The following is a 26,719-nucleotide window of genomic DNA, read 5'->3' as shown; positions in this document are numbered from 1 at the left end:
ACTTCCAGCTGGCTGAGTCTAGTCTGGGTGAATTCATAAGTCCGGGAGGACAGGTAACTCCCAAACCATCACACTGATGAAACCAAGAGTGAGTGGTGGGGATGGGCAACACATGGGCACCACACTTGCAGGGAAACCTGGACCTACGTGAGAGGCCATGTTGCTGAGCAGCAGCTGCAGGGATTTGTGGACAAATTTGAAGAGCCCATCCAGGACAATCCTGTCTATGTGTTCCACGTAGTCCAACCATATCTGCGATGATTTGTCAGCCACGAGCAGACCTGCATTCTCCTGTGAGCAGGAAACACCAACTAGGATGTGTCAAAAACTACCCAGCAAACCCATCAGCTCCTCACAGTGAGTCCTCCTTCTCCCATGCTCCTGCGGGTTTGTCCTCTGCAGCTGTCACATGGATCCCACATCCTGCTCTTTCTCCCAGCTGTCTGACACCAAGACCTGCAGCCAAGACCTCATGCAAGAGGGCAGCAGGTTTCTGGAGCCCGTTTGTGGTGTTCAGTGATCTTTCACTGCAGCTTTGTCTCATCAGAGACCACAGGATTGCTCCCCAGGTTTTAAGGAGGACACTGACAGGTTTGGAGCATTGCAGCATGTGGGCACTAGGCACACTCTGTTAAACCAACCCCAACCAAAATCATAGAATCATAGAGTGGTTTAGGTTGGAAGGGACCTCAAAGATCATCCAGTTCCAAGCCCTTGCCATAGGCAGGGACACCTCCCACTAGAAGAGGCCACTCAAGACCTCATCCAACCTGGCCTTGAACACCTCCAGGGAGGGAGCAGCCACAAACTCCCTGAACAACTGTGCCAGTGTCTCACCACCCTCTCTCTAAAGAATTTCTTCCTAACATCCAGTTTCAATCTCCCCTCTTCCAGTTTTAACCCATTACTCCCTGTCCTGTCATTACAAGACCTTGTAAATAGTCCCTCCCCAGACATCCTGTAGGCTCCCTTCAGATACTGGAAGGCCATTATAAGGTATCCTTGAAGCCTTCTCTTCTCCAGGCTGAAGAGCCCCAACTCTCATAGCCTGTCCTCATAGCAGAACTGCTCCAGCCCTCTGAGCATCTTTGTGGCCCTAATGTTCCAGGGCACATCTCACCTCCAGCAGCTCCTGGATCTTCCTGCCAGCATCCTTCATGGCTGCACAGCGCTTGCTGAAGGTGTTTTCTCTCCCATCCAGGTCCAAGAGTGCTGTCTCCTTGTTGTCCTTCCTCTCATACAAGGGAGTAGCTGTGCACTCCTGTAGGAAGAAAACAGGGCCAGTCTGTGGCTCTGGAGAAGCTGAATCCCTGCAGGAGCCTTCCTGTAAAACACCAGCCAAAGCTACCTCCACCAGCTGGGTGATACTTTCCACGTTTAACTTTGCTTTCTGGACTCTGGTCTGCAAGTCACACAAGACCTCTCTCATCATTTGGATGTACTCCATGACACCTTGGAGGAAAACACATGTCCAGCTGGAGATGTTACACAGACACCTCCGAGGCAGCAAGCGTAGTTAGAGCAGATAAGGTGGAGGCACATGGGGGGGGACTTGTGGGCAGATGCAGGGCAGGAGCTGGGATGGTGCACAAAGAGGATCTCTGCTCTTGGGTGGGTTCCTACCTTCATGATTCCAAAACAGGGTTTGCTCCGCACAGACCAGCTGCGCATCCACATCCTCCAGCTCTACTGCCAAGAGGGGCAACTCCACTAGCAGAAGACTCTGCTTCACCTGAGGAATCAATGTGTCCACCAGTGAATGACCAATGCCACTCCAGCAGAGACACAATTGCTGGAGCACTGGCTGCACAGAGAAATGGGGTCCCACACAAGGCTTGGGGGGCAGAAGGAGGCCAGTGTGACAGCAGCAGTGGCTTGGCTCAGTGATGGGACAGGCAGAGACCTAGGGTGCCAGCGATGTGTCTCTTCTACCCCCCCCCCCCCCCCCCCCTCCCCCAGGCTTTAGGGCTCATTTCATAGGAGTTTCTCTCTGAAGGTTCCTCAGCCAGTTTCAGCCTGGCCAGTGCTGCTCCTCTGACTCCCCTTTACAACTTGCCTCATTGTACCAGCCGACAATAAGATTCAGGTTGTCCACCAGCTTCTGGAAAGTCTCATTTCGAGCAAAGAGGCTCTCAGCACTGTCTGGGATGCCCTTCTGCTGCTGGAAGTTCAGGTACTTCACCTCACGCAGAACGGCGATGAGCTGCGGGGCAGGAAAGGCTCATTAGGGGAACCCGTAACATCTCACCACAGCCTCTCAGCTGCTTTATGTTCAGGTGAGGGATCAGCACTCACTTCTTCGCTGAAGTTCACGCTGAGGAGGGAAGAGTTTGGGTCCCTCAGGATCAAGGGCTGCTCCAGGTTGAAGTGGCAGTTCTGGCCAGCTCCGTGCATCCACTCCTCATAGACCTTCTGACGGTAACCTTGTAGCAGTCCTATCATTTCTTCATACTTCCCAGACACCAGTTTAGCTTCAGCAGTGCCCATTACACTGTCAATAAACAGCTGCTGCAGTGGGGCACAGGAGGAGGCCCACACTGGGCCAGATCCTGCCCTGCATCCCCACGAAGTGACAGGGAGACCCACACGTACGGGTGGTCAATGGCAAACAAGTCCTTGTGTAGCCCCTCCAGCCGCTGCTGCAACTCCAGAGCCCACTTCAGTTGCCCAGCCACCAGTGGCATGTTCTTGTTGATGGCTGGCAATGGGGAAGCAATTTGGGTGTCGTAAAGCAGCTTCACGTTCTCCAGCTCGGCCTTAAACATCCTCAGCAGGGCTGAGTAAGAGGAGGAAACTTCAGCCTTTATCAGAGGTCGCTCCAGAAGGGAGGCAAACATGTGCACCAACTGTAGGAGGAACAGGCATTGGCAGATGTGATCCAGAGCAGCACTGGGATGGCCTGGTGACACTCCCTGGGCACACTCCCATGTGTGGGTGCACCATGACTGCTGCCAGTCTCCAGTGCTTGGGCAAGACTGCCCCAGGCCCAAGGGCAGGACCTGCTGAGCCAGAGGAAAACCTGTACCTTCACAGCAGATGCCAGGCAGTTGCAATCATCAAAGCCTCGTTGGATGATGGTGGCCAGCCGCCTGTCCACGATCTGGATCTTCTTCTGGAACTCTGCAAAGTCCTGGTCCAGTTGCTGCCAGAGAGACCAAAATCACTTAAGGAGCTGCAGCCTCTGTGCTTCCTTCCCAAATCCTACCTGTGAGTGATTCGCTGACCCCACCCATCCCAGCGCCCTGTGACCTGCCCCACAGTGAGGATGCATGCAGCCGTGGGACAGTTTTCTACACAGCTCCTCCAGCATGCTCTGGAAAGACAATTTTTTCATCTAGCAAATGTTTGCCCTTCCACACCAGCACCCACTCACCTCTTCTGCAGGATCTAAGGGATCATATTGGCAATCAGCAAAAGGCTTGATGAGTTCAGAGACTTCCTCATAGATCTGAAACACTTGGCTCCCCAGGATATTTCCTCTCAATCCTCCCAGCTCTGCTTTCTCCAGCTTCAGAAGCTCAATGGCTGTGTGGTACAGCTCCTGGTGAGCACAAATCATCTGTTCATCCAGCTCCTCAGTGGCAAACCTTGGCTGCCCAAGCCCTGGCACTGTTTGGTACAGGAGATGCAGCACCAGCACAAGGTGATGCAGAGGTCCTGCAGCGTTTCTGCAAGCTCACTGCTCCCAAGGAGCATCCTTTCCTTTCTGGGGGCACTTTGTGGCCTGGCTTGAGGGGACCTCACCCAGGGGCTAGGGGGCACTGGTGTCCTGCTGGAGACAATGCTGATGCGCTTCCAGTAGTGCAGCACTGCTGGGCTCCCACCTCCTCTCTGCCCCTCACCTGTGCTGGTGGACCCAGCATACCCTGTACCACTCTCAGGGGACCCTCAGCAACCCCAGGGCAAAGGGAGCTGGCTCCATGCCCGACAGTGCTGTCACCTCAATGGTCTTGAGCCTGTGCAAGAAGGATTCGGTCCTTTTGAAGATGAGGGAAGGAGAGAACTCCCAGAGCTGTGGCTCCTCCTGGAAGTGGAGAGGAGCAGTCAGAGAGTAGAGCTGGTGTGGACAAGGACAGCCAGATACACACTGTCCCCGGTACCCACCGGGAACAGAGTGGGTGTTGAGTGCGAGCAGTGAGTTCTGTAGGACTGGAAGAGCTTCTCGATGGTGGAAATGCTCAGCTTGATTCCCTCTAAGGCCTCCTCAGTTTCCCCTTGCAGCCCTTTCATCACATCCTCAGGGTTCAGGAAGTTTCGAGTCTAGGACATATAGGCAGAGGCTGTCAGCAGAGAGGACCACAAGGGGCTCCTCCTGCCCTCCACCATCCCTTGGAGTCCTGGGCTGTCTGGTGAATTCCTGCAGCCCACATCTTGGCCCAGACCCTCTCCAGCTTTGCACGGGGGCTTTGCTGGTCCCTTGGCTGGGGTGTCTCTTTATCACCCCAAGCCCGTCCCCTGTCACTCCTCCTGGTAACCATCCCACAGCAGGGCGCCTGGAGGCAGCAGTGGTGGCTGCGTGCTGGGGCTCTACCATCTCCACGAGGAGGTTGCAGATCTCCTGCAGGATGACGATGCCGCGGGCGGGCGAGCGATAGTGCTGGCAGTGAGCACGGAGCAGGCGGACGGTGCACAGCAACCTGTCCACGTAGGGCTGCAGCTGTGGGAGCAGAGCCTCGTTAGTGTGCCCACGCTGATGAGGGTCAGGCAGAGCCCAGGTAGATCTGCATCCACATGCAGCTTTGGGCTCAGTGCTGGTGCCTCTGCCTGGCGAGGAGGCCAGGTGGTGCCAGGTTATTTTGCCACAAAAAAAACCCTTACCTGGAAGTAATCCACTTGCTCCATCTCCTCCAGCAGGACTTGAAGTGGTTGCAGGTGGAGGTTGATATCTTTGGCTTCCTCCAGCCCTGGGCAAGGGGAAAAATTCCACATTGGAGATGGGGAAGCCTCATTGTCCTGAGAGGCAGCTGCTCTCTGCCACCCAGGAGCTTACCAGCACTGACACCCCTGAACAGGCTCTGGAGCACTGGCCAGTAGAAGCTGTTGGTCCTTTCCAGTATTTTAGCCAGTGCCATCACTTGGGGTGAGAGGAGCTGGCAGGAGAGAAGAGGCTTAGCACTGGGTGCTCAGCACCAGCAGGACACAGCCCTGGGCTGCCCGCAGGCGAGGGGGTACCTGGTCATTGATGCACTGCAGGTCAGCTGTCCTGGTGTGCCAGAACTCAAACTCGGTCTTGGGCAGGGGGTGCAGCCCTGCCAGCAGTGGCTGTGCCGAGTCCTTACTCAGGATGTCTTTGATCTGGTGGGACCACTCAACGACCACAGCCTCAATGGTGTGCAGCACTGAAGCGTCCACAGACCCATCCAGCCTGGAAGGCAATGAAGTGATGCTCCAGCACCAGGGCTCAGCCCAGGCTGGCCCTCTGTGGCTGTTTGCAGCCATCTCTGCCAACATAGCAGCTCAGCATGATCCTCTCAAAGGTGTTTTGCTGTTAAGGGGTGCCCCAGGATGATGAGGTACCAAGCCCATATGCCAGTTCTTGTCCCCTCCTGATGCTACCTTGGGGCCTTGCCAGGCTTTGCTGGCACCAAGCAGTGCCAGCAGCACCCACCAGTCCTGGACGGTGCTGGAGCCATCCTCTGGCAGTGGGAGCAGTGGCTTCCCCTGGATCTTTCCGCCCATCACGAGCATCTCATTCTTCAGCTGCTGGGTTTGTTGCACGACGTCCTCCACCACTACCCTGGGCCAGCCCTCCACATTCTCCTCGGACAGGAGCAAGGGGCACACGACCTGCAGGAGAGGACTCAGCTGAGCCCTCGGTCAGGCTCTCCCATCGCACAGGGCAGCACTCCTCACTGCCTGCCTGAGCAGTGGAGCAGTGTCAGCCTAGCCACAGCTCCAGCAGGCACCACCGTTTTTTTTCTGATGTTTATCTCATGGGCTAGGATTCCCATCACCCTGTGCTGAGTTTCCAGCTCTCATGGGTTGCTAAGTGCCAGAAGTGGCACCTTGTGGGGTCAGGGAGTGGTGCATGAACCAAAGGCCCTGGCATCGAGGAGAATTTGCAGGAGCTCCTGGGGCTGACCCAGTTGCTGGCAGTGCTCTGGGTGGGAGCACCGAGAGGAAATCTGAGAGAAATCCACTCAGACATTTCCCAGCTGCCGGCCACAGGGAGGGGGGAATTTCGCTGAGTTATTAAAAATCACAGGGAGGAAGTGATACAGCTGAGACCCACAAGAAAACTGAGCTTGTGACCTTCACCCAGCCCCGTGTCCTGGTGGGGGTTCAGCCAGCCCACCAGCACCCTCAGTGGGCGGCTAGGAGTCACCTCGAGGTCAAGGTCAGGGCCTGGGACAGTTCTATTAACTGTAGTTTCATTTGGAGCCCATCGGATCCTTTGGCTGTAGTAGCCTGCAGTGAGTGCCCGGGGGGCAGAGACATGCAGAGAGAGCTCAGCTCATCCTGCTTGCCCCAAGCCTGGGCTCAGCGGGGACAGCTCACCTCCTGCACCACGGTGATGAGCTGCTGCACGGGCGAGGGGCTGATGTCTCCCACCAGCAGCCCACTCTGGCAGTTCTCCCGGGTGATGTTCTCCTGCCTCTGCTTCACAAAGTAGATGCCTTTGCCCCTGAGAGTGGGAGGGAACCCGGTGGCTGGCAGGAGCTGCCCGGCGGGGTTCAGCCCCAGCACCAGCTGCATCACGTCCCGCTGCCTGAAGAACTCGTCCAGCACAGCCATGGCCTCCTCGCTGCCCACAAGCTTGCTCCATTTGTCCGGTTGGACCCGCATCAGCAGCGCGGTGAAGCTCTCCAGGAAGCCAAGCAGCTCGTCCGATGTGGCTGACATCCTACCGGTACCGGGCTCTGCTGCGGCTCCTCAGCACCTGGGGCGGGGAGTACAGGGGCAGCAGAAAGTGGGCAGGCAAAGCTCCACTCAGCCAGGGTCTGTGCAGACCCCCACACTCCACCCTCCCCTTGCTGTCCCCAAGCCACTGCCCTCAGCCTCCCACTGCGTGCGGCAGCCTCCAGGGAGCAGCTGGCCCCATTCTTGCCTGGCTCCATTAGATCAATCCCCTCCCAGCCTACCCCATCCTTAACCCAACCAGCCTCCTACACTTGGCTCCATCACCCCCCATCCTTGGTCGCATGACGTCCCTCAGTCCCAAGCTCCACTCCCCCCCCCCGCCTGCTTGTACAGCTCCCCTGCCCTGTTGCACCTCTCAACCCTCCGACATTCTCCAGCCGCTGTCCACAGTCTGGCCAGCAGCAGCCCCACAGCACCAACTGGCAGCAGCCCCCACAGCTGACAGCAGTACCAGATCCAACGGACACTGCACCAGCCACAGCTAACAGCAGCACCAGCCCCAACGGACACTGCACCAGCCACAGCTGACAGCAGCACCAGCCCCAACCGACACCAGCTGCAGCTCAACTGCCCCAGCACTGCAGGCCCCAATTCCACCACCCTCCTGGCATCCCTCATCTCTCATTCAGGGCTGCTTGCCCACACAACTATCATCCCGGCTAGACTCACCACATGGTGCCAAGGTGCAGTGTAGGTAGGGAATGCAGCAGAGGTTGGTCCCAGCTCTGCCTGGCTCTGGTGGCAGAGGCAGGGCCAGTACAGGCTCTGAAGTGCCCAGCTTGCTCCTGGTCCATTCCCAGTTACAGTTAGTACCACCTGGGTATGATGCCTCCTGGCAGGCGCCCTCCCCTCCTTGGTGGCCAGCCAGCTGGCAGCTGCCAGACAAGAGCTACATTGTGAGCTTGGGGTACCCAAGCTGGGCTTCCCCTGTTGTTCAACTCTTGCACCATTGCAGCACGTGCCACTCTGCAGTCAGGGGGTTCAGCACTGCACAGCCCAGCCCTCAGGTCCCCGTGGCCCAGTGCCCAGCTGAGCTCAGTGCCAGTCCAATTACACACTGGGTGGACGGCACACAGGATGCAGGGAGCCATCCTGTGTGCCACCCACAGGATGGGTGATAGGTTGGACTGGATGATCTTGGTTAGAGGTCTCTTCCAACCTGGTTGATTCTATGATCCTGCCCTGGCACAGCCACCCTGCATCCTGCAGCAAGGCTCCCAAGGCTGCTTCCCTGTGGCCAGGGGCAAGCTGAGGGGAGCAGACAAGGGCACCACAGTACGAGAGGCTTTGGACGAGAACAGGTGAAAGCTCAGAAGAGAACCATGCTGGCTGCAGCACTGCCAACTTCATCCAACATGGCATCTGAAATCTTGGGGGGAGGGTGGTGGGAGAAACAGGAACCTGTTCACAAAGCCAGGGCAGAGGGCAGAAGCTGGCAGCACTAGGGCTGGGGACTGCTGCCAGCTTCGAGCCACACACAGAGCACAGGAGGCTGAGGCTGAGCGCGGTTCAGTCTTTATTTGCTGCAGATCCTCAGTACTAGTTTACAAGGCCGTGGCAAAAAAAAAAAACCAACAAAACAATAAGGAAAAATAAAGTTAGAATAAAAAAATCCTTCCACCCCCACCCTCCAGAGAGGCCTCTGCACAGAACAACCCCACATACAAAATAATCTAAAAGGAGAAAACTATACAGGAGTATTTACACCTCTGATAAATAGACTAATACTGATCCAGGTGCCTCTCTCCAGAGCATGCCTGGTGGCCAGGGAACAGGACAAGACACAGGTATTTGCAAGGTAGAGGCAGCCCTCAGAACAGCTGGATCACATCCTGCCCAAAAGTAAGCAGGCATCCCTGGCACAGGCTCCAAGCACATCCTACCACCTGTTCCAGAGGGAGGGCTCATGCGGACGGCGGTGATGGCCACCCTGGCATGACCTACCCTGTCCCTTATCAAAGGGATCCTGCTGCAATGACTTGCTGGGGCAATGCTGCCACACCAGGGTCCTCATCTGAGCTCTGGCACCCCAGATAGGTAAGGACATTTTTGTGCCCCATGTGGGCACCTGTATGCTGTGACAACTACCTGCCCCTCAGCTCTCTCTTCACTGCAGGGACCATCCCTGGTGCAGGGGACAGCTGGGGGGGGTCCACGGCAGCAGCATGGAGAAGCTCAGGACAGACATAGGCCCGCTACAACGAGAGCCAGGAGTCGTGTCTCTGCAAGCCCCCTCAGCCACCCTAGGGCTGCCATCCCTCACCCTGGCACCTGCAGCAGCCAAAAACCACCAACTGCTAACCGCTAGCCGTCACCTCCCTGATGGGACACTCCAAGAGCTTCAGGACAGGTGCTGGGGGGGGTACCCAGCAGCATGAGCAGCCATATGCATGCTGGAGGGCTCAGAAGCAGGGAGGGTGCCTGTGGTGCCCAGCTGGCACGGGTGGGAGGGAGGATAGTACAGACACATGGTGCTCCCTTTCCTGCAGCTGAGCCTGGGGCAAGATGGAGCTCTGTGTGCACAACTCCGTGTTCCAGCTCCAGCCTGTGAAGATTCTGTCCTGGAGATGAGGCAGTGATGGGGGGTCCAGAGTCACCAAGACACCTGTGCTCACTCCTTCTGCCCACGGTAAAGAAACTGCGAAGCTGAAGCTGGGTCCTGGGCCCTGGCTACAGTGTGGCCCCAGCCCCGCAGCCCTCCAGGAAGGGGAGATGCCCAGGCTGTTGGGGGCACGCCAGCCTCGCAGGGCCAGCAAAGGCTGCTAGTGTCTCTTGGTGGAGGAGACCTTCTTCTTCCTGGCAGCCAGCATCTCGTAGAAAGGGTCTCGGCTGATGGCTGCCCTGGCAGGGAGAACAAAGGTTCTGGTTATCCACATAGCCTGGTGAGAACTGCTGCAGGGTTGAGTTTGTTCTGCCTGGCAGAGCTTTGGGCAGGTCCCTTTGCGCCCCTGGGAAAGCCTGTAACCCTCTATCCCCGCAGGGTGCAACAGGAAGAACAGCCCCCCCACCTCACTCAGGTCTCTGCTGTGCCCCTGCTCAGTGCCATATCCCTGCCCAGCACCCTGCCACCCACTCCCTGTGTTATTCACTCCAGGCACTCACTTGATGCATTTGATCCACTCTTCCTTCTCCTCGGGCGTGGGGGCAGAGATGCGGTACACTGTGTGGTTCCCCTCCACCACACGCCCATCTGCTTCTGTCTTGCATGCCTTGATCACCTGGTCCTTGTTGTCAGGGATGTAGAGCTCAAAGCAGTTCTGGGAGAGAGAGAAGATGGTTTAGAGGCAGCTCCCAGCCCAAAGGGGATCCTGGGTTGGGAGAAATAGAGCAGAGCAGTGTCTCTGCAGCTGCTTCCCTGGCACAGCCACCCCCAACACAGCAGAGAGGGATGGACACACTGGAACCATCACCCCACAGCCCCAGATGTGTTCTGCCACCAACCCTGGACATTGCAGTGCCTAGGCCTGGGCGTGCAGCCAGCTGCTGTAATGGGTGGAGGTAGTGACTGCTGCAGGGTCCTCTGAGGGACATCCCCTGGGGGCTGCAGCACCTCCTGGGTTTCCCTGCCCCAACCAGAGCACCAGAGCTGCTCCCCCTGACTCAGGGGAATCTGCTACAGCACTCACAGGTTTCTTTGAGTCCTCCACCTCACGGATGCTCAGGTTCTCCAGGGGGATGATGCCACGGGGCTCTTTATCCTGGTGGGACCAAGCAGAGACTTCAGCCACAGGCCATATCCTACCAAACCTCACTTGTGTGCCTTTAGGCAAGGTTGGATGCTGCCAAGATGCCCCCTCCCCAACACCTTGCTGCACAGGCAGCGCTGCTTAGCCCTACGTCTGCCCTCTAAACTCTTGGAGTCACCAGCACCCCAGAGGGCAGCCCCACACTGGGATGCTGTGCCTGGTGGGTGCCACACAGGCTGGATCTGGTGCCCTGCCCCACCGCATCCCGAGCAAAGGCCACTGACCGTCGTGTACTCGAAGTAGTAAAGGCAGTTGTCCGTCAGGATGAACCAGCGACGCTTCCACGTCTTCACCCTGCCTCCTGAGAGCAGAGAGGGGCAGGTTGGGCGCAGGCCTGGCACGGTGCGGGCCGGGGCACGCGCCAGGAGGCTCGCGGCACACGGAGCGGCCAGGGCAGAGCTGGAGCCCACGCAGACACACACAGCCAAGCACCGGGCGCCGAGGCGCAAGCAGAGCCAGGCAGCACGCACCACGCCGGGCAGGGCACGAGCAGGAGCGGAAAGCAGATGGATGAGGATGGAGGTGGAGGGTGATGGCCGTGCTGGGCACAGAGCGCTGCGCCCGCTCCCACCCAAAGCACTGACTCGGCACGGCTGGAGGACACCGCAGCCAGGCAGCTCTCCGGGGGTCTCACAGCCTCCTGGCCAGTGCAGCCTAGAGCCACACCACACCACCGCCCCAGGGCCGTAGCTCGTGGAGCTTTGGTGAGAAGGAGCTTCGCAACAGCTGCCACAGAGGGAGACGCTGCTCCCGAGTTCGGGCAACACTCACTCCTGGGTCAGACTGCCCCTCACCGTGCCAGCGTGCCCTGGCTGTAGCAACAGTGCCAGACAGGCATCCACCAGGTCACGCTGCCTAAGTCTGGCCTGGACCATGTGGGCTGGGGACTGTGCTCATGCCCCTCAGCTTGCCAGGAAGGCTCCATGCCCCCTGCTCCCCCATGCCAGCTGGCTGCCCACCCTAGTCCCCTGTACCAGAGCCAGGCTGGGGCCAGCACTTCCTAGGAACCATTCCTCTGCCTCCCTCCTGCCAAGCCCAACCCAAAACCTGTGGCTTGACTCCCCCCAGCCACTGCACCTCCATAGGGGCACCTCCTCTCCCAGGGCTTGTGGATTGGCAGAGGCCATGTGCTGAGGTGCTAGGGCAGGGTCCTGTGGCACAGAGAGGGGGAGGAGCAGGGTCTGCAGGGTTGCAGAGCTCTGTGGGGTCAGACAAGGCCTGTGGAACCATATGGGACTGAGGGCCAGTGCAGACCTGGAGGGAGCACTTGCAGGCCTGGAGCCAGGGCAGTGGCAGCACTCAGCATGGAAACTGCTGCAAGCCTGCAGCATGACACATGGCACAGTGCAGATGGCTCCTGCCAGCTCACTTCCAGCTCCAGGCTCTCTGTGTCCCCAGTCTCCCAGGCACAGGCTGGGGCCCTTCCTGAGGACACCCCAAACCCATCCCCATCCCTTGTGGCACCACAGGCAAAGACCCATCACGACCTGGCTGAGCTGCCTGCAGACACAGCAAAGCACAGACTGAGCACAGAGTGGCCATGGCTGCTGCCCCATCTGTCCCCGGGCTGTTGGGGGCACCAGGGCAATGGAGGGGCCAGCAGACCTCGGGGAGCGTTTGGCACTGGCAGGGCCGGTACCCTGCTTCCCTGCTTGGTGGCGGCAGGAGCAGGGCTGTCCCCTCAGCAGGCGAGGCCCCCGAGGCGGTGCGGGTGGTTAGCAGCAGCAGCAGCGATGAGACTAATCACCAGCAATTAAAAACGAAAAGGACACGAAGCCCCAGCGGCGTGAGCAGAGCAGGGAGAGGGGTACGTACCTCCTGGAGTTGGGGGCAAGGAAAGGAAGAGCCAAAATCATGGAAACATACAAATGAGGGAGAAAAGAAAATTAAAAAAAAAAAAAAGGGAAAAAGGAAAAAAAAATAAAAAGAGGAAACCCCAAAGAACCTCCCTCAGCCCCGCGTGGGTCAGGGGGGCTGCAGCAGGGAAGCTGTGAGGGGCACTGCCGGTGGCACTGCCATGGGGGCCAACCTGCCCTGGCTCGCTGTGGCTCTGTAGGACAGATTTCCTGGACTCGTGGGGGTACAGAGCCTGGCTTCCCCTGCCCCATGGCCTCTCTAGGGGGTCCCTTTCTGCCCTGCAGGCAAGACTCATGGCTGCTCTACTGCCTCTCTGCTTCCTTCAGCTGACAGCAGCCCCAGCCCTGGTGGATGCCAACCTGTCCTACACAAGGGCCTTCACCAGTAAGGTGCTGGGCTTGCTGAGGGGCAGGAGAGGCAGTTCTGAAGCCCTCCCTGTGTATCCCCAGCACAGAGCTGGAAAACAGATGGCCCTTGCTTGGCCCCATGGCCAGACTCTGAACTGGTCAGGTGTTACGTTAAGTCCTCTCACCCCTCTCCTATCCTGAGGGGGTGGCAATGGGGCAGAAATCGGTGTCCCCAGTGAGAGCCCCAAGTAAAAGTCCCAAACAGACCCCACTCCTGCCAACACCTTGCCCCCTCCTTGCTTAACCCAGGCAGAGGATTCCCCAGAAGTGCCAAGAGGAGAAGCCACAGGAGCCAGGGTGTGGAGCAGGCTGGGCGGCCTCGCCAGCTGGGCTGTGGAGCAGGGCCGCGGGGATGCCATGCACGCTGCCTGCACGTGGAGCTGGGATGCAGAGGTGATAATGCTGTGGGAAGGTGAGGCAGGGACTGGTCTGTGGCATGGAGAGGGGGGGACACACGCAGCCTGGGGCAGCTCGCCACTCGCTCCCAGGGGCCTGCTCCGACAGGACCCTGCTGTGACTCCGTGACAAGAAGGGCCTCATGGTCTCTGTGCTTCAATGCCAGGCCCTGGTTCCAGCTCTGCATCAGAGAGCTTGCAGAATCCCCTGGGATGCTCGCCCAGCTGCCCTGCAGGGCCTCATCTGTTGCCAGTGCACTCCTGCTGTGCATCCCAGGAAAAAGAGAGGGCTGCTGGATCTACTTCCCCACAGGGCTGTGCCCTCATTTCCAGCCTCTCACAGGCTCCAGGGAGCCAGACCAGTTGGCGAGGTGCATGTAGCCCAAAGGCATCACACCCGTGGCCCAGCTCCCTCTCAGGTCACATTTGCCCAGTTGCCAGCACTCACCGAGCTTCAGGAGCCAGCCCTCCCGGTCAGGGTTGAAGAAGGTGTGGGTGAGGTCATTGCCATCATCCTCAGGGATTTTGAAGGGTTCATTCTTGATGCTCTCATAGAGATTCTGGTACAAAATACACGGCATCAGCTCTGCTCTGCTCAAGAGCCCCGTGACAAGCCAGCTCTACAGCCCAGCCTCAGCCCATCCACGTCCTGTCCCTCACCCGGAGCAGCTCCTCAGGTAGGTCCCCCCCATCGTTGATGCCACGGTTCATGGCGATGAAGCGCTCTGCTGTGGGCTTGTCCTTGACGTTGGGGTTGTGCAGGCTGGTGTTGAGCATGATGATAGCGAAGGAGAGCACGTAGCAGGTGTCTACAGGGGCAGAGGGGAGAGTCAGCTGCAAGGCAGAACAGTCGGGGAGAGGGCTGGGGGCAGGCAGGTGGTCACCTGTGGACTGGAAGACGCCAGGGTTGCACTGGCAGTAGCGCTGGGCAAAGGCCTCCATCATCCGGTCGATCTTCTGCGCTTCCCCAGGCAATCGGAAGCTCCACAGGAACTGCCTGCAAAGAACGAGACGTTGTGCTGAGCTGGGGGCTCCACGCACCCTCCAGCCACTCTGCCAGCCCACAGCCAGGCCTCACGATGGGACACGGCTCAGCTGCTGGCCCCCTTCGCTCACCGCAGGGCCTGCACAAGGTTGAGGTCAGTGAACTCGTGCAGCTCCACAAAGGCATGCAGGACTTGGATGTTGAATTCGTCTCTGTGGGAACAAAGCCAGAGCACGAGGAATGCATGATCAGCAAGTCCTGTGACTGCCAAATGGCCCCACCTCTCCTTGTCCCACTCCAGACTTGGCTGTCTGTGGGGTAACCCTGCAACTACCCCCACAGCCTGCAACCCGGGCTGGTATGCATATATTAACCTCTCAAAGGTGCCAGTCATGGATCAAACAGCTCCAAGCTGGCCCCGGCACTCGGTGCCCAGTCTCTGAGTGTCCCCATTCAGCTAGCCTGCAAGCTCAAAGAGCTGCAGTGTCCCATTTCTCAGTGGTGAAATCCCAGGGCACCCTTGGGAGTCCCAGGCCACCCCCAGGCCAGCATACCTCTCACCCAGGTAGTCACCAATGGCTGTCTTGTTGAGGCCCTCTCCCTTGTAAAGGAACTGGGCAATGTCCTCACACGTGTTCTTCAGCAGGTCATTTTCGATCAGGAACTGGATGCCCTGGAGTGGTGCAAGAGATGCTGCTCTGGGGCTCGCTGCTGACTCCACCACGCTGCCCAATTCCTATCCAGCCCCTGCCCTGGGTGCTGGCTCTGCCCCAGCAGGCACTTGGACCACGAGGTGCCACAGCCTGGCATGGCCCCAAATAGGCTGCTGAACACTCTGCTCCCCCACCAGCCCACTTCACTGTACCTTCTTTGGATCCATGTTGAACTTCTTCCGGCCCATGGCCACCTGCTTGTTCCTCTGCATGTTTTTCCTGCAAGGCACAAAGTAGCTCTGAGCACCCAGGAGGGACTCTGCTGTCTCCTGCTCACCCCCTTGGACAGGACACTGCGGGGAAGGGTCAGCCTGGACTGAAGAGGAGTTGAGCAATTCAGCCTGGGCCAGGCTCCCTGCATCATACCTGCACAAGGGTGAAGCTGGCACACTGCTCCACAGCTCTGCCCCACTTTGTGGCAGAGCAGCACAGAGCTGCTCTCAGTCTGCCAAGTCCCAGAGCAAAGAGGAGATGCCCTATCCACGGGATCACCACACTGATGGGTACAGCATTCCAGCAGGGGAACTCCACATGGGAGGAGGCTGGAGGAAGCTGGGTTTAACAGCACCCTGGGGAGAGCAGCCTCCAGGCTCCCGTGGGGCCAGCCTGAGGTGACAGCCTCCACGCCCCAGTGGGTGATTGAAAATGATGCTGGGAGTCAGCTCCCGGTGACTGCAGGGACCCTCTAATCCCAGGCTGGCACTGCCTGTGGCAGCTCAGAATAACAAAGTCCGACAGTCGCTGCGGCCAGACAGAGGGGATGAGGCTTGGGAAAACAGACCTTTGGAGCAGCGCTTCAGGCTGGGATGCTGCTACCGCTCCAGGGAACTCAGCGTGCCTGGGAAAGCCACTGGCTCCAGCACCCACGGGATGGGGCTGCCCTGCTCGGCGCCCACAGCTCCCACAGGGTGACAGCTAGCAAGCATCCAGCCATGCCAGCAGAGCACTCACCTCTCCTCCGTGGACCCCAGGTTCTCGATCTCATTTGTCACTTCTGCTATCTCATCTTTGAGCCGCTGAGGGGAGAGAGTGCAATGAGACAGGAGGTGCCTCCATCCCTTCTCCCAGACCCTCCAGGCCCCCAGCCTTGACCTTCCCTCCCACTTCCAAGAGTGGGCAGAGCATTCCCATGGACTGGGGCTGGAGGAGGAAGGAGCCAAGATCCAGCCCTGGGGCGATTTCTCTCACTTCCCTCTTTCCCACCCCAAGCACTGCCAGGGGCTGAACCAACTCGAGGGGCACTCGCAGAGGGGGCTGGCTGCACCCTGCTGCTAATCCCTCTGAGCATGACCATGCTCCGAGCATGCAGGAAGGAAGAGATTCAGAGGGTAACAAAATTACCCCCCCTAATCCCTTTAGGTCATGCCCAGCATATGGCAGTGATTAGCCTCTGCTGCCTTAATCAGGGACACAACTGACGAGTGCCCCAGATGAGCGCTGACCTCGCAGTCGCTTGCCAGGGCAGTGGCCCAGAGACACAGTCCCTGCCTGTGGCAGTGAGGGGCTGGCACAGAGAGATGCTGATGCTCTGGGCTACTGGGAATGGCACAAGCACAGAGGCCAGAGCTCTGCAGGGGCAAGGAAAAGCCATGGCTGACAGCCCAGGTCCATGTTCCCTGCTGGGACCCTCTCCTTGATCCAGTGCTGTTGGACAGCAGGGCAGCAGATCATGGATCCAGCGCATCCTGCCCTCTGGTTGCAGCAGCCCTAGAAGCTCCACTAAAGTCCCACGAGGAGCCAGAGGCTGATAATTAAAAGAGCATGGGAGCATAAACCCAACCCACAGCTCTGCTCTTGCCTGGGCTCTGCACCCCAAAACAACGCAGCCCAGTCCCACAGTCACCATGGACAGCCCGGGCTAGGGCAGCCTCTCCTCTCGCTTCATCCGGAACGTTTCCCTTTCCCGGCAGCAGGGGGAGAGAGCTTGAATGCGGCTGGGACCCTGGACACGGGCAGGGAGATTGTCCCCTGCCACCCGGGGGACAGCCCTGAGGGCTTGGGACAGGGGGATTGTGCCACAGATGACGGCCTTTAGCATCGCACCTGTATGTCAGCCAGCAGCTCCTGCTTGCGGCGGCGGATGTTCTCCAGCTCCTGGCACTCCTCTGGGGTCAGGTCACTGGGCACTGAGCAGAGACACGGTCAGGTCAGCACGCGTGGCCGTGGGAATCATCCCTGCCAGGCTTTGGGCACAGCCTCTGCTCCCAGCCGGCAGCCTGAGCCTGTCAGGAGCTAGGACACAGAGCTGCCGAGCGCCTGCAGGAGCCAGAACGGCGAGCAGTGTCCTCGTCCCTGTGCAGCAGCCAAGTGCCACTCATGGCACGCGAGGAATGTGAGGGCTTGGGCATCGCCCCACTGGGCAGAGGCTGCAGCGGGGGAGCCGGGCACTGATGGCTCCTGCTGATTCAGCCCATGGCAGCTGGGAAGTGAGGGCAATGAGGGCAGTGAGAGCTAGCACAGCCCGGGTCTGGTTCCGGTGCTCCCCCAATCTGGCCCTGCCATGCCACCAAGGCCTGTCTAACTCTGCTGTACCCTAGCTGGGCCACCATCAGTGTCTGTCTCAGCCTGGGTTGCTCTGCTTGGCCCCACAACATCAGGCTCCACTTGGGCCTGGAGTCCTGTGGGTTGCTCAGAGAAGAACAGATCCTGGCTGCCCTTGCGGCCTCCTCCACACTGGATCTGTCCTTCCAAGCCAGGGCCCGGAATAAGTGCACCCTCTGGACAAACCTTGCCTGCAAGCATGACATCTACACCCCCCTTTGTCACCCAGGCACCCCCTTCCCAACACCGTTCCTGATGCTCAAGCCCCAAGCCACCACATGCTCCTGAGCCCCACAGCTCCTGGGACATTCCTGGTGCTCCCCAGCCTGTGACCTCCTGCTCTGCAGTAACACAGCATGCCATTCCTGTTCCCTCCTGTCCCCAAGGTCACCTGCTCCTTCAGCAACACTCCTGACGGTGCCTCCCACTCTGCCAGCGGGTTCCAGCAACTCCCTTGCACACTGCACCAAGGTCACCAGCGAGAACACCCATGTCCTGTTCCTCTGGAGCACTGTCCCCAAGGGATGTGGCAGGAGCACCCATCAGCTTGGTCCTCATTGAGATGCTGGGGACAGGACCCCACTCCCTTTCCTCCCCAGGTGGTGCTGTTCAATGCTGCCAAGGCCCCACAGGCCACCTCAGCCACAGTCTCCAGGCCACCACCACTGCTACCAGCCCAGTCTCACCCAGAGCGTCCCCAGCAGGGCCTCCTGCCCTGTTCCAGCACCCAGGAGCGCCACATACCTTCGAACCAGCACCATCCTCAACCCCGCATCGTCTCTCCCCAAGCCTCCCCCTCCTCCGTGGGAGCCACAGGCACTTCTGAGTTGATGGCGACCACACAAACAGAATCTCTGGACTCAGCACTTCCCAGACTCTGCTCAGGCTTTCTGACGAGCTTCCTCCTTTGCAAAAATCCCCAGCTGCCAAGGCTGGAGGCAGCCCCGGCTTGCGACACCGTCCCTCCAGACGCGTCCCTCCAGACGCGTCGGCAGCACTGCCCAGCGTTTTCAGCCTCCGACACCAGGAAGTCTGAACCAGACATCCCAGCCCCAAGCACCGGCTTCACAGTAATTTAAGCTGGCAATGCTGGGGGCCTTGCCTTATCGATACACCCGAGCGCCTTTCAGCCATCCAGCGCCGCTCCCACCGGGGCTCAGCTCCTCCTGCCCAGCGCCCAGGGCATCCAGCAAGCCTGGGCTTGCTGCAGGAGGGCTGAGCGGCGCCGTGCAGCCCTCGTCAGACACAAGCCCCTCTAAATCCCTGTGCTGCAACGTCTGGTGCAGGACCCTACCGCCCAGCTGCGGCTGCAGGAGTGAAATTCAGTGCCAGAGCTGGATCTGCCCTGAAGCAAGCTGGCTGCTGCCCCAAGGAGAACTGGCCAAAGGCTGGAGGGCTGGTGCCAGCCAAGTGAGCCTCTAATGCCAGCCAAGCGAGTCCTGGCAGCCTGCCCTGCTGACCTGGGAGCGAGCAGGGGGTCTGGACAGGCCCCGGTGCAAGATGCTGCGGGGCAGAGCAGAACAGCAGGAACGTACCAAAGCCCATGAAGGTCCCTCCCTGCCTGCGCAGAGGCCGAGCACTCGTGACACCAGCCCAGCCATGTCAGCAGCAGCCAGAGGAAGAGAAACCCCAGACGCAGGAGCTTTTCGGGGGAAGGAAGAGGGCGTTAACCCTTCCTCAGCGCTCTGCTCAGCACCCGCCCCACCGCCGAGCCCAATGGCTCCCGGGAGGCTGCCTGGCCGTGGGCAGAGCAGGGATGCAGAGAACAGGGGGCTGAAGCTGCCGTGGCTTCAAGCCTGGCACAGGAATTGGGGCAGAGTCATCCACGAGCCCCGGTCGTGATAGTACCTACTCCCCACCAGCACATGCCCAGAGACTCCCGTGGCTTCTGCTGCCCCAGAACCCCACATGCTGGCAACAGGAGTGCAACAAGGGGCGCTAGAAGGATTCAGCTCTGTCCTGGGCTCTAAGGATCCCTGAGGGGCACAGCAGCACATTCCCTTCTCCCACCATGTCCAAGGCAAAGCCTCTTCTGACACACAGAAACCAAGCTCACCCTCTGTGCTTTTTCCTACCCCACTGCCCTGAACCAAGCTGGCACAGCCGGTGGCACAGGAGTGGGGCAGACACAGAGCCGCCCACCAGCTTCCCCCTTGCCTTGGCCCCGTCAGTTTTCCTGCATCCCTGGGTCAAGCTCACCGCTTTCCTCTGCCTTCAGCACCATCCTGGCAGGCCGTCTCCGCCGTCTCCTTCGGCTGTGCCTGCGCTGCCAGAAGCTCCGGAGAGCTGTTGCTGTGCCGAGGCTCGGATACCTGCCCACCCCGGTGCTTCCTGGGGTGAGTCAGGGCCTGCGCAGGGCCAATGAGCTCTGGGGCTGCCTGGGCGTCATCCCGGCTTCGCCGGGAGCCAGCACCAGCAACACCCTGTTCCTGCCGCAACGAGCCCGGGGCTGCCATCACCTTAACTCCTCTGCTCCCGCCCGAGTGGGGAAACGGCAGCCAGGGCCCTGCTCCTCCTCAGCCCTGGGCTTGGGGGATACGATGTGCTGGGGTCCCAGCCCTCCATTCCTCAGGGGCCACCAAGACTTTCGACCCAGCTTGTCTTGAGCTCACGGCAGTAATGCTGGGATCGTCTCCTCTCCCCGACCTGGAGCATGCACCCCGGCTGACCTCTGTGCCTGCCCTGTAGGTCCAGCTCTGACAGACACCCCCCTGCAGGTGAGGGACAGCACAGGGACGGTTCCCCAGGCTGGACCAGCAGAGCTGTGCCTGCTGCAGACCTCACAAGAGCTCACACAGTCGGACAGGATCAGAGCTGGGATCAGAAGGGTCAGGAACGATGCTGGACCCCATGGGAGGTTGCTCTGCATTGTCTTGGCCTCTTGCCCTGAGGTGCCTGTATGGATCGCACCACCCCGCATGGGATCCCTGTGCAGCAGGGGCTGAGGGCTGCCAGGCCGTGCCTGTTCCCAGCACGCTCTTGTCCCCCTGTCAGCTGCCTGGAGAGGCTGTGTGAGCCTCGGTCGCCTTGACTCAGCTAAATCCTGCTTGGCAGCACAAGATGGAAAAATAACCCCCAGAATGCCAGCTACGGAGCAAGGGAAGGAAGGGCTTCAGAAGCCTCCTGGTGGTCCTTGGGGCCACAGCTGTTCCACAGAACTAGCCAGGCCTCCCACCAGCCTCTACTGGGCTGCATCAGAGGGGTAAAGGCACCGGATTTAGGCAGACCACGGGGACAAGCCCAGCGTGCTGCCAGCAGCTACCACTGGACTCTGCTGTGGAGTGCTGCTGCCTGCTGCTGCCATGAGCCACAGCTGGGGGGCCTATGGGGCCCCCTGAAACTTCCTACCCATCTCAGCACACCACATCCTGTTTTCACTGCGACATGTGTGCATCCTGGGTTGCGTCAGCCCCGTCCTTCCCTACTGACAGCCAAGGCCTGGCAGGAGAATGGTTTGGGGACAGGCAACTCCAGGAAAGACCCTACCAGGTGACTAGACCCTGTGTCCAGAGCTGGTCAAAGTCCACATCCTGCTTTGATATAACCCTGCCTGTCACCTCCACTCCCTGTACCCAGAGCCCATTGAGGAACCCATGTCTGCAGCTGCTGCCTTGCTCCCTAGTGGCTCCAGGTCCCCTTAATCACCACACCAGAACCCCAGCCCACGGTGCAGCCAGAGGGGGCACCTGCTCTGACACATCCACACATACTAAGTCCTGTACAAATGCAAGGAGGGCAGGCCAGAAGGAACCTCACTGGTGCCATTCACCATGCTGGGCCCCAGGAGGAGCAGAGTCTGCTGCTGCCTGGCCTCAGCTGCTGATGGGGCTGGCCAGAGGAGGTCTGGCATACCCGTGCCCCACCGCAGTCACCCTTGGTCCCATGCTTAGGCAGGAATCCACAGACAGCAGCAGTGACGACAGGCAGACACACACTGCCCAGGGCAGAGCAGGAGGATGAGGGGCTGGGGCAGGGTCTGCGACAGTCGCGCCAGGGCTGTGAGCATCCTGGCTGCTGCCAGTGTCTGTCAAGCACCCCCATGCCAGTAACGCAACCAGCACTGGTGCGTGGTATCCAGCATAATTGCAGGGCAATGCCACACAAGGCAGTCCAGTGCCCAGCTGTTTTCCTGAGACTCAGTGCTTGCAGAGGCTGGTGGCATGCAGGGGAAGGAGGCAGCGAGACGGTGAAGACTCTCCATGCCGCTGGCAGCAGAAGCCATAGGGAGCCAGGGTTGTAGGCACTGCTACATTTGCCGGGAGAATGGGGACCCTGCAGCAAGCAGAGAGGAGGGCACGAAGAGCCTACCTGCCTTGGCAGCCACCGAGGGACAGAGGAAAGCCTGGAAACTGGAGGCACAGAGCTCGCTGACCGTCCCCATGTTGCTGAGGTCCTGCACAGGACGCTGCCAGCTCCGAAGGGGCAGGCAGAGGCCTGGCAGGTGCCGTGCGGCAGAGCAGCAAGCTCCCTGGTGCTGGGGCCTGCGGGTAAGGTGCAGGCAGGGGAGCCGGAGGAGTCCCCGCTCCGGCTGGAGCCGGGGAAGGCAGCTCCGGCAGGGCTGCTCCAGCTGCAGGAGCCCACGCGTCGGCGGCAGCCAATCCCTGCCGCTCGCTGCCAGCGCTCCGCTCCTCGAGATGCTCCGGCCGGTGGCTCAAAGCCACTTAGAGGACAAGGAGTTGGGGAAATCCCCAGCAGCATCCCCCTGTCCCAGGCTGCCTGCCCCCCCCGGCAGCCCCTTGCCCCCGTGGGGGGCCAGCAGCGGGGTATTTTTAGAGTGGTTTTATCCCTCCGTATTAGAGCATTAAGCATCAGGAGCCGGCGGTCGCGTAGCAACCAGCTCTGCATAAAGGAAGGTGCACCGAAAGACAAGGCGGCTCTGGTGAGGCGTGGGGAGCTGGGGGTGCTGCATGGCCCTCACGAATGGGGTGCAAGCCCTGGGCCCTAATTCCGGCACAGCCCAAACAGGCCCAGCCTGCCCCATGTGCCATGCACAGGCAAGCTGGCTGCACCTGGTGCCAGGCTGCTAGAGATGCCAGTCGGACAGCTGAGCTCAGGGGGCAATGGAGGTGCAGCAGTCATGGGGTGCAGGGACGTCCTGTGGCAAGAACCAAAGGGGCCCTGCCCTAGGATCCCAACCTCGGAGCCAGCTGTGGAGCCAGGGAGAGGGCACAGCCCTCCCTCCAGCTCTGCCTCACCTGCATTCCCCAGCCCCACAGGCGCCGAGTGAACCCAAACCGGACCAGCAGCTCCCTCCCAAGCAGGATGATCCCCAAGCACAGGGCACGTCTGTGAGTAACAAACCCCAGAGCCTGTTGGGGCAGGAGGCAGCATCCTGTGGGCAGCCTAGCTGCTGGCTCTGGGCTGCCAGGAGCCAGCAAACTCCCCTCACCTGTGCTGGCAAGTGCTGGGACATGCTGGGCTAGGAGAAACCTGAGCCAGCCAGGCAGAAGGGTGCAGGGCAGGAGGGCACCCTGACTTCCTGGAGCAATGTGGCTGCAGACGGGAGGAAATGCAAAGGAAAAAAGGCAGCCAGGCACCCGCTAGTGACGTGACTGACCTTCTGGTTTTGGCATCACTTCCCAGTTCCTAGGCACTGAGGTGGTGGTAATCACACCACCAGGAGGCAAACGGGCAGATGAGAGCAGCCAAGGGCACAGAGGGCCTGAGCTGGACACATTGTGTGGCAAGTGCCTGCCCAGGGCCTGGATTGGCATCTGGACAAATCCCTGCATGGCAAGGGCACCCATGGGTGCTACGGTCAGCTTGAAGCAGAGCCAGGCAGCACAGAATCATAGAATCAACCAGCTTGGAAGAGCTGATCTCCAAGATCAGCCAGTCCAACCTATCACCCAGCCCTGTCCAATCAACTAGACCATGGCACTAAGTGCCTCATCCAGGCTTTGCTTGAACACCTCCAGGGACGGCAACTCCACCACCTCCCTGGGCAGCCCATTCCAATGGCAAATCACTCTCCCTGGCAAGAACTTCCTCCTAACATTCAGCCTATAGCTCCCCTGGCACAACTTGAGACTGTGTCCCCTTGTCCTGTTGCTGGTTGCCTGGGAGAATGATCTCCTATGCTGAGCAACCTAGATGCCCAGCTCACAGCCTGCCGAGGCAAGATGGGCGTTTACAAACACATCAGGTTTATGTTAACCACAGCTCCAGGCTCTGAAAGCAGAGCCCTGGAGAGCAGCCTCCCCCTTCCTCAGGCCCAGGGCAGAGATGTCTGACCCTGACCTTGCTGTGATGGACCTGCTGCACAGACAGGCTGGTACAGCCACTTGAGGACATATGGGTTCCACTGTATCCTTGATGTGTAAGTGCCAATTGTCACCACTATGGCTTATTGCTCTCTGAACATGTAAGGAGAGGAACCAGCTGCCTGCCTTTGCCCAAGGCTGTGCTGCCCCTGGGCCTGCTCCCTGAGCGTGGTGCCATCCCCTGACACTGTCCCCATATTTTTGATGTGCAAGCCCCAGAGGTCTACAGAAGAGCAGCTCCCTTAACTGGGTCCAGCCATTTACCCTACCTTGCCTTGGTGACATACCAGGGAAAAGGCTGGTACATCACCAGCAGCTCCCTGGCATTGTCCCCCAAGCACCAGTCCTCTCAGTGCAAAGGTGCAAACCACTGAGCTATCTCTAAACGAGCTGAGCCCACACCGAGGGCAGAGCCTGTGGGCGAAACAGGGCTCTGCAGGCTGTCAACAAGGAGAGGTGGGGCCCACCACCCTCCTTCGAGGGTCCCCCACACCTCAGAGAGCCTACCCCATTTTCTACTACCAGTCATCCTGCCCTAGACAGCAAGACCTCCCAGGCACAAGCTGCTTTGTAGAGGCTGCATCAACCCTGCTTAGAGAAATCCCTTAATCCCCCAGGCCAGAGCGAGCAGTAATCCCTTGGGTGCTGCAGGATTACCAGCACTGCCCAATCCCCCTCACCACGGGGCTGGGCCTTAGCTAAGACAGGGCACAACTCAGGACACGGTGCCAGAATGGGATCATGCTCCTGTGGCTGCTCACCGGTGCTGCAGCATGGAGGGACAGAAGCAGCTGGCTCGGTTCTGCACCACCACCACCCTGCCATCCGGAGGTGTTCGGCCCCCACTGCCACGCTCGGTCTAGGGACAGGTTTGGTATCACCGCGGGGAGATGCTGGGAAAGGGGTGGGAGCATATCCCCATGCCCTGGCAGGAGCTGGGGGAGTTGCATCTGTGCTACCAGCTGCTCACCTCAGGATTTGCTGTGTGCTGAGGCAGACGGCTGGAGAGGGGCTGTGCATCATGGGGCAGGCACTGGTGTCAGCACAATCCCACCACTCAGAGTCTCCCTACTGGGTTCCCACCATGCTGAGGCCTCACAAATCATCCTTAGCAAAACCAACAGAGCTTGAGGGCCTTGGTCCCTACAACAGAGGCAGCAATTTGGAGGTGGCTGTGCCACCCACCCTTGCCCTCATGGTGCGGCGAGTAGGTGAATTTTGATGCTAATAGACACCTGGGACAACTTCCAGGTGATTCCAGGAAGCAGCGAGAGGCTGCTCACAGAATCACTCCTTGCAGCACTCTCCTGCTAATGGGTTGCATCTGACAACGCCCTTGCCAGGCCACACACCAGCAGGGCTGGGCGCTGGCACCTTATCTCACATGGCCCACTCTCCACCACCAAGCACAGTCACTTCTGGGGTGGAACAGCAGCCTCCTGATCAGCTGCACTGCACAACTACAGCAGGCAGGAAGCTGGCTCCCAAACCAGCACTGCCAGCAGCTGTGTCTTCACTGGCACTGACAGCATCCAGGTGAGCTCGGTTCCTGGGAAGAGGAGTCACCAGCTCCTCCATCAGGACCTTGATTTCAGACCTTACCCAGGCAGACTCCATCCTTCCCATGAGCAAAGTCCTCCCTTGCTCATGGAAAACCCACAGGCACCTGCCTCAAGAGTGTAAAAGCACAGGCAGCGCTTTCCTGCCTGGTCCTGCTCCTCGGCACTGTAAGTGAATGCTCTGTAGACAGGGAGGATGGAAGAAAGCAGGGAAGTAACCTGCATATATCTGAGAGGGGACATGCTGCCCATGAGCCAACTCACCCTACTCATCCCACCAAGTGCTCCTGTGCCAGGCAGACGTTCTTGAGCAGGAGCAGTTTGGGAGACATTCAGTGGATGCCATGAACACCAGTCTGCTCTGCAGACCTGCAGAGCCTGATCTGAGGCAGTGCTGAGGGGCAGCCACTGAATGCAAAACATGTGTGGTAGAGGGAAGGCATGCAGGCAGTAGGTCCCAGAGCCCAGCAGCATGGACACTGCCGGCAGCAGGTCTGTGATCCTGCAGCACTGATGCTGAATGCAGCAAATCCCAGAGCCTGACAGCATCGACACCAAGGGCAGCAGGTCCCCGAGTCTGGCAGCATGTCCCAGAGCACAAACACTGCACGCAGCAGGTCTCAAAGCCTCGTAGCACTGACACTGCGTGTAGCAGGTCTGTGGTCTGGCAGCACGGGCACCGCAGGCAGCAGGTCCCAGAGCTCAGCGGCACGGACACCGCAGGCGGCACCGGCACTGTGGCAGCCAAAGAGCGTGGCTGAGTCCCGGGAAGGATGAGGCGGCGGCGCCGCCGATGAAATGGTTCGTGGGCTGGAGAGGGGACCTGTCCCCACCAGTTTGCCCCACGCTGGCTGTGGGCACCGGGTGTCGGTTTCCTCCAGGCGCTTCCTCCACTCCGCTTCGCCACCAAGGCCGCAGCCCCGCCCGGCCAAGCAGCCGCTGCCCTGTCACCTGCGCCGTCCCCGAGCCCCAGCCCGTCCCGCAGCCGCCAACCTCCGTCTTGCCCCTAGGAGCAGCTCACCTCGAACACTCCCGCCCGCCCGGGAGAGCCGCCTCTACCCAACCGGAGACCGCCCGCCCGGGCCCCCGCCGGCAGCGTGCCCGTGAGGAGCGAGACCTGCCCCGGCACCTTCTCTCCGCGGCTGCCCAGCCCAGGCAAAGAGCCTCAAAGCCGACCCCGCGGTGACGAACGCTCCCTCTGACCCGCCACCGTCCCCACCGAGCCCCTCCCGGCCCCGCACTGACCGTAGCTGCCCTCCTCCTCCATCATCCCGCCGCCGCTCCGGCCCCGCCCGCGTGACGAGGGCAGCGAAGCCGCCACGGGCGGCACCACGTGACATAAGTGGGCGGGGTGCACGAAGCCACGCCCACCATACACATGTGCTCCACCCC

General features: G+C 59.8%; 2 protein-coding genes across 4 annotated transcripts in view; both read right to left on the bottom strand.

The window, feature by feature from the left end:
* The window catches only part of DNAH17 (dynein axonemal heavy chain 17), a 43,078-nt gene extending 36,235 nt beyond the window's left edge, over window positions 1–6,843 (bottom strand). The window contains exons 1-17 of the mRNA XM_064150802.1: window positions 6,499–6,843; window positions 5,609–5,787; window positions 5,173–5,365; window positions 4,991–5,090; window positions 4,819–4,904; window positions 4,532–4,657; window positions 4,105–4,260; window positions 3,941–4,024; window positions 3,374–3,559; window positions 3,026–3,142; window positions 2,593–2,846; window positions 2,296–2,491; window positions 2,057–2,203; window positions 1,624–1,732; window positions 1,349–1,452; window positions 1,121–1,261; window positions 148–291 (exon numbers count right to left, since the gene is read on the bottom strand). Coding sequence (XP_064006872.1) covers window positions 148–291; window positions 1,121–1,261; window positions 1,349–1,452; window positions 1,624–1,732; window positions 2,057–2,203; window positions 2,296–2,491; window positions 2,593–2,846; window positions 3,026–3,142; window positions 3,374–3,559; window positions 3,941–4,024; window positions 4,105–4,260; window positions 4,532–4,657; window positions 4,819–4,904; window positions 4,991–5,090; window positions 5,173–5,365; window positions 5,609–5,787; window positions 6,499–6,843 — 2,667 coding nt within the window. The remainder of the gene's footprint in view (window positions 1–147; window positions 292–1,120; window positions 1,262–1,348; window positions 1,453–1,623; window positions 1,733–2,056; window positions 2,204–2,295; window positions 2,492–2,592; window positions 2,847–3,025; window positions 3,143–3,373; window positions 3,560–3,940; window positions 4,025–4,104; window positions 4,261–4,531; window positions 4,658–4,818; window positions 4,905–4,990; window positions 5,091–5,172; window positions 5,366–5,608; window positions 5,788–6,498) is intronic.
* Window positions 6,844–8,360: 1,517 nt separating this feature from the next.
* CYTH1 (cytohesin 1) lies at window positions 8,361–26,676 on the bottom strand. Of its 3 annotated transcripts, none has more exons than XM_064150800.1 (13): window positions 26,573–26,676; window positions 17,008–17,090; window positions 15,916–15,980; window positions 15,117–15,183; window positions 14,806–14,924; window positions 14,383–14,463; window positions 14,151–14,263; window positions 13,927–14,075; window positions 13,715–13,826; window positions 10,832–10,908; window positions 10,488–10,559; window positions 9,964–10,118; window positions 8,361–9,702 (listed from the first exon to the last, which is right to left on the bottom strand). In XM_064150800.1, exons 1-13 carry the CDS (start codon window positions 26,595–26,597, stop codon window positions 9,624–9,626), a joined length of 1,197 nt encoding a protein of 398 aa, XP_064006870.1. In that variant the 5' UTR covers window positions 26,598–26,676; the 3' UTR covers window positions 8,361–9,623. The 3 variants fall into 3 exon arrangements, with proteins under 3 accessions (XP_064006870.1, XP_064006869.1, XP_064006871.1); XM_064150799.1 differs by lacking the exon at window positions 26,573–26,676 and adding an exon at window positions 21,814–22,087; XM_064150801.1 differs by lacking the exon at window positions 26,573–26,676 and adding an exon at window positions 19,705–19,769.
* Between the last annotated feature and the right edge of the window lie 43 nt (window positions 26,677–26,719).

The sequence above is a fragment of the Pogoniulus pusillus genome, chromosome 11, assembly GCF_015220805.1.
Source record: "Pogoniulus pusillus isolate bPogPus1 chromosome 11, bPogPus1.pri, whole genome shotgun sequence".
Lineage (NCBI taxonomy): Eukaryota > Metazoa > Chordata > Aves > Piciformes > Lybiidae > Pogoniulus > Pogoniulus pusillus.
The sequence above is the reverse complement of the archived record's forward strand: the minus strand, read 5'-3'. Positions and strand labels throughout refer to the sequence as shown.

Coding starts and splice junctions, on each gene's coding strand:
- CYTH1 (XM_064150799.1), bottom strand. CDS start 21,886: ATGGGGACGGTCAGCGAGCTCTGTGCCTCCAGTTTCCAGGCTTTCCTC. Junction 14,925..15,116: donor TCAACATGGATCCAAAGAAG/GTACAGTGAAGT, acceptor GCACCACTCCAG/GGCATCCAGTTCCTGATCGA. Junction 13,827..13,926: donor TACCTGAGGAGCTGCTCCGG/GTGAGGGACAGG, acceptor ATTTTGTACCAG/AATCTCTATGAGAGCATCAA.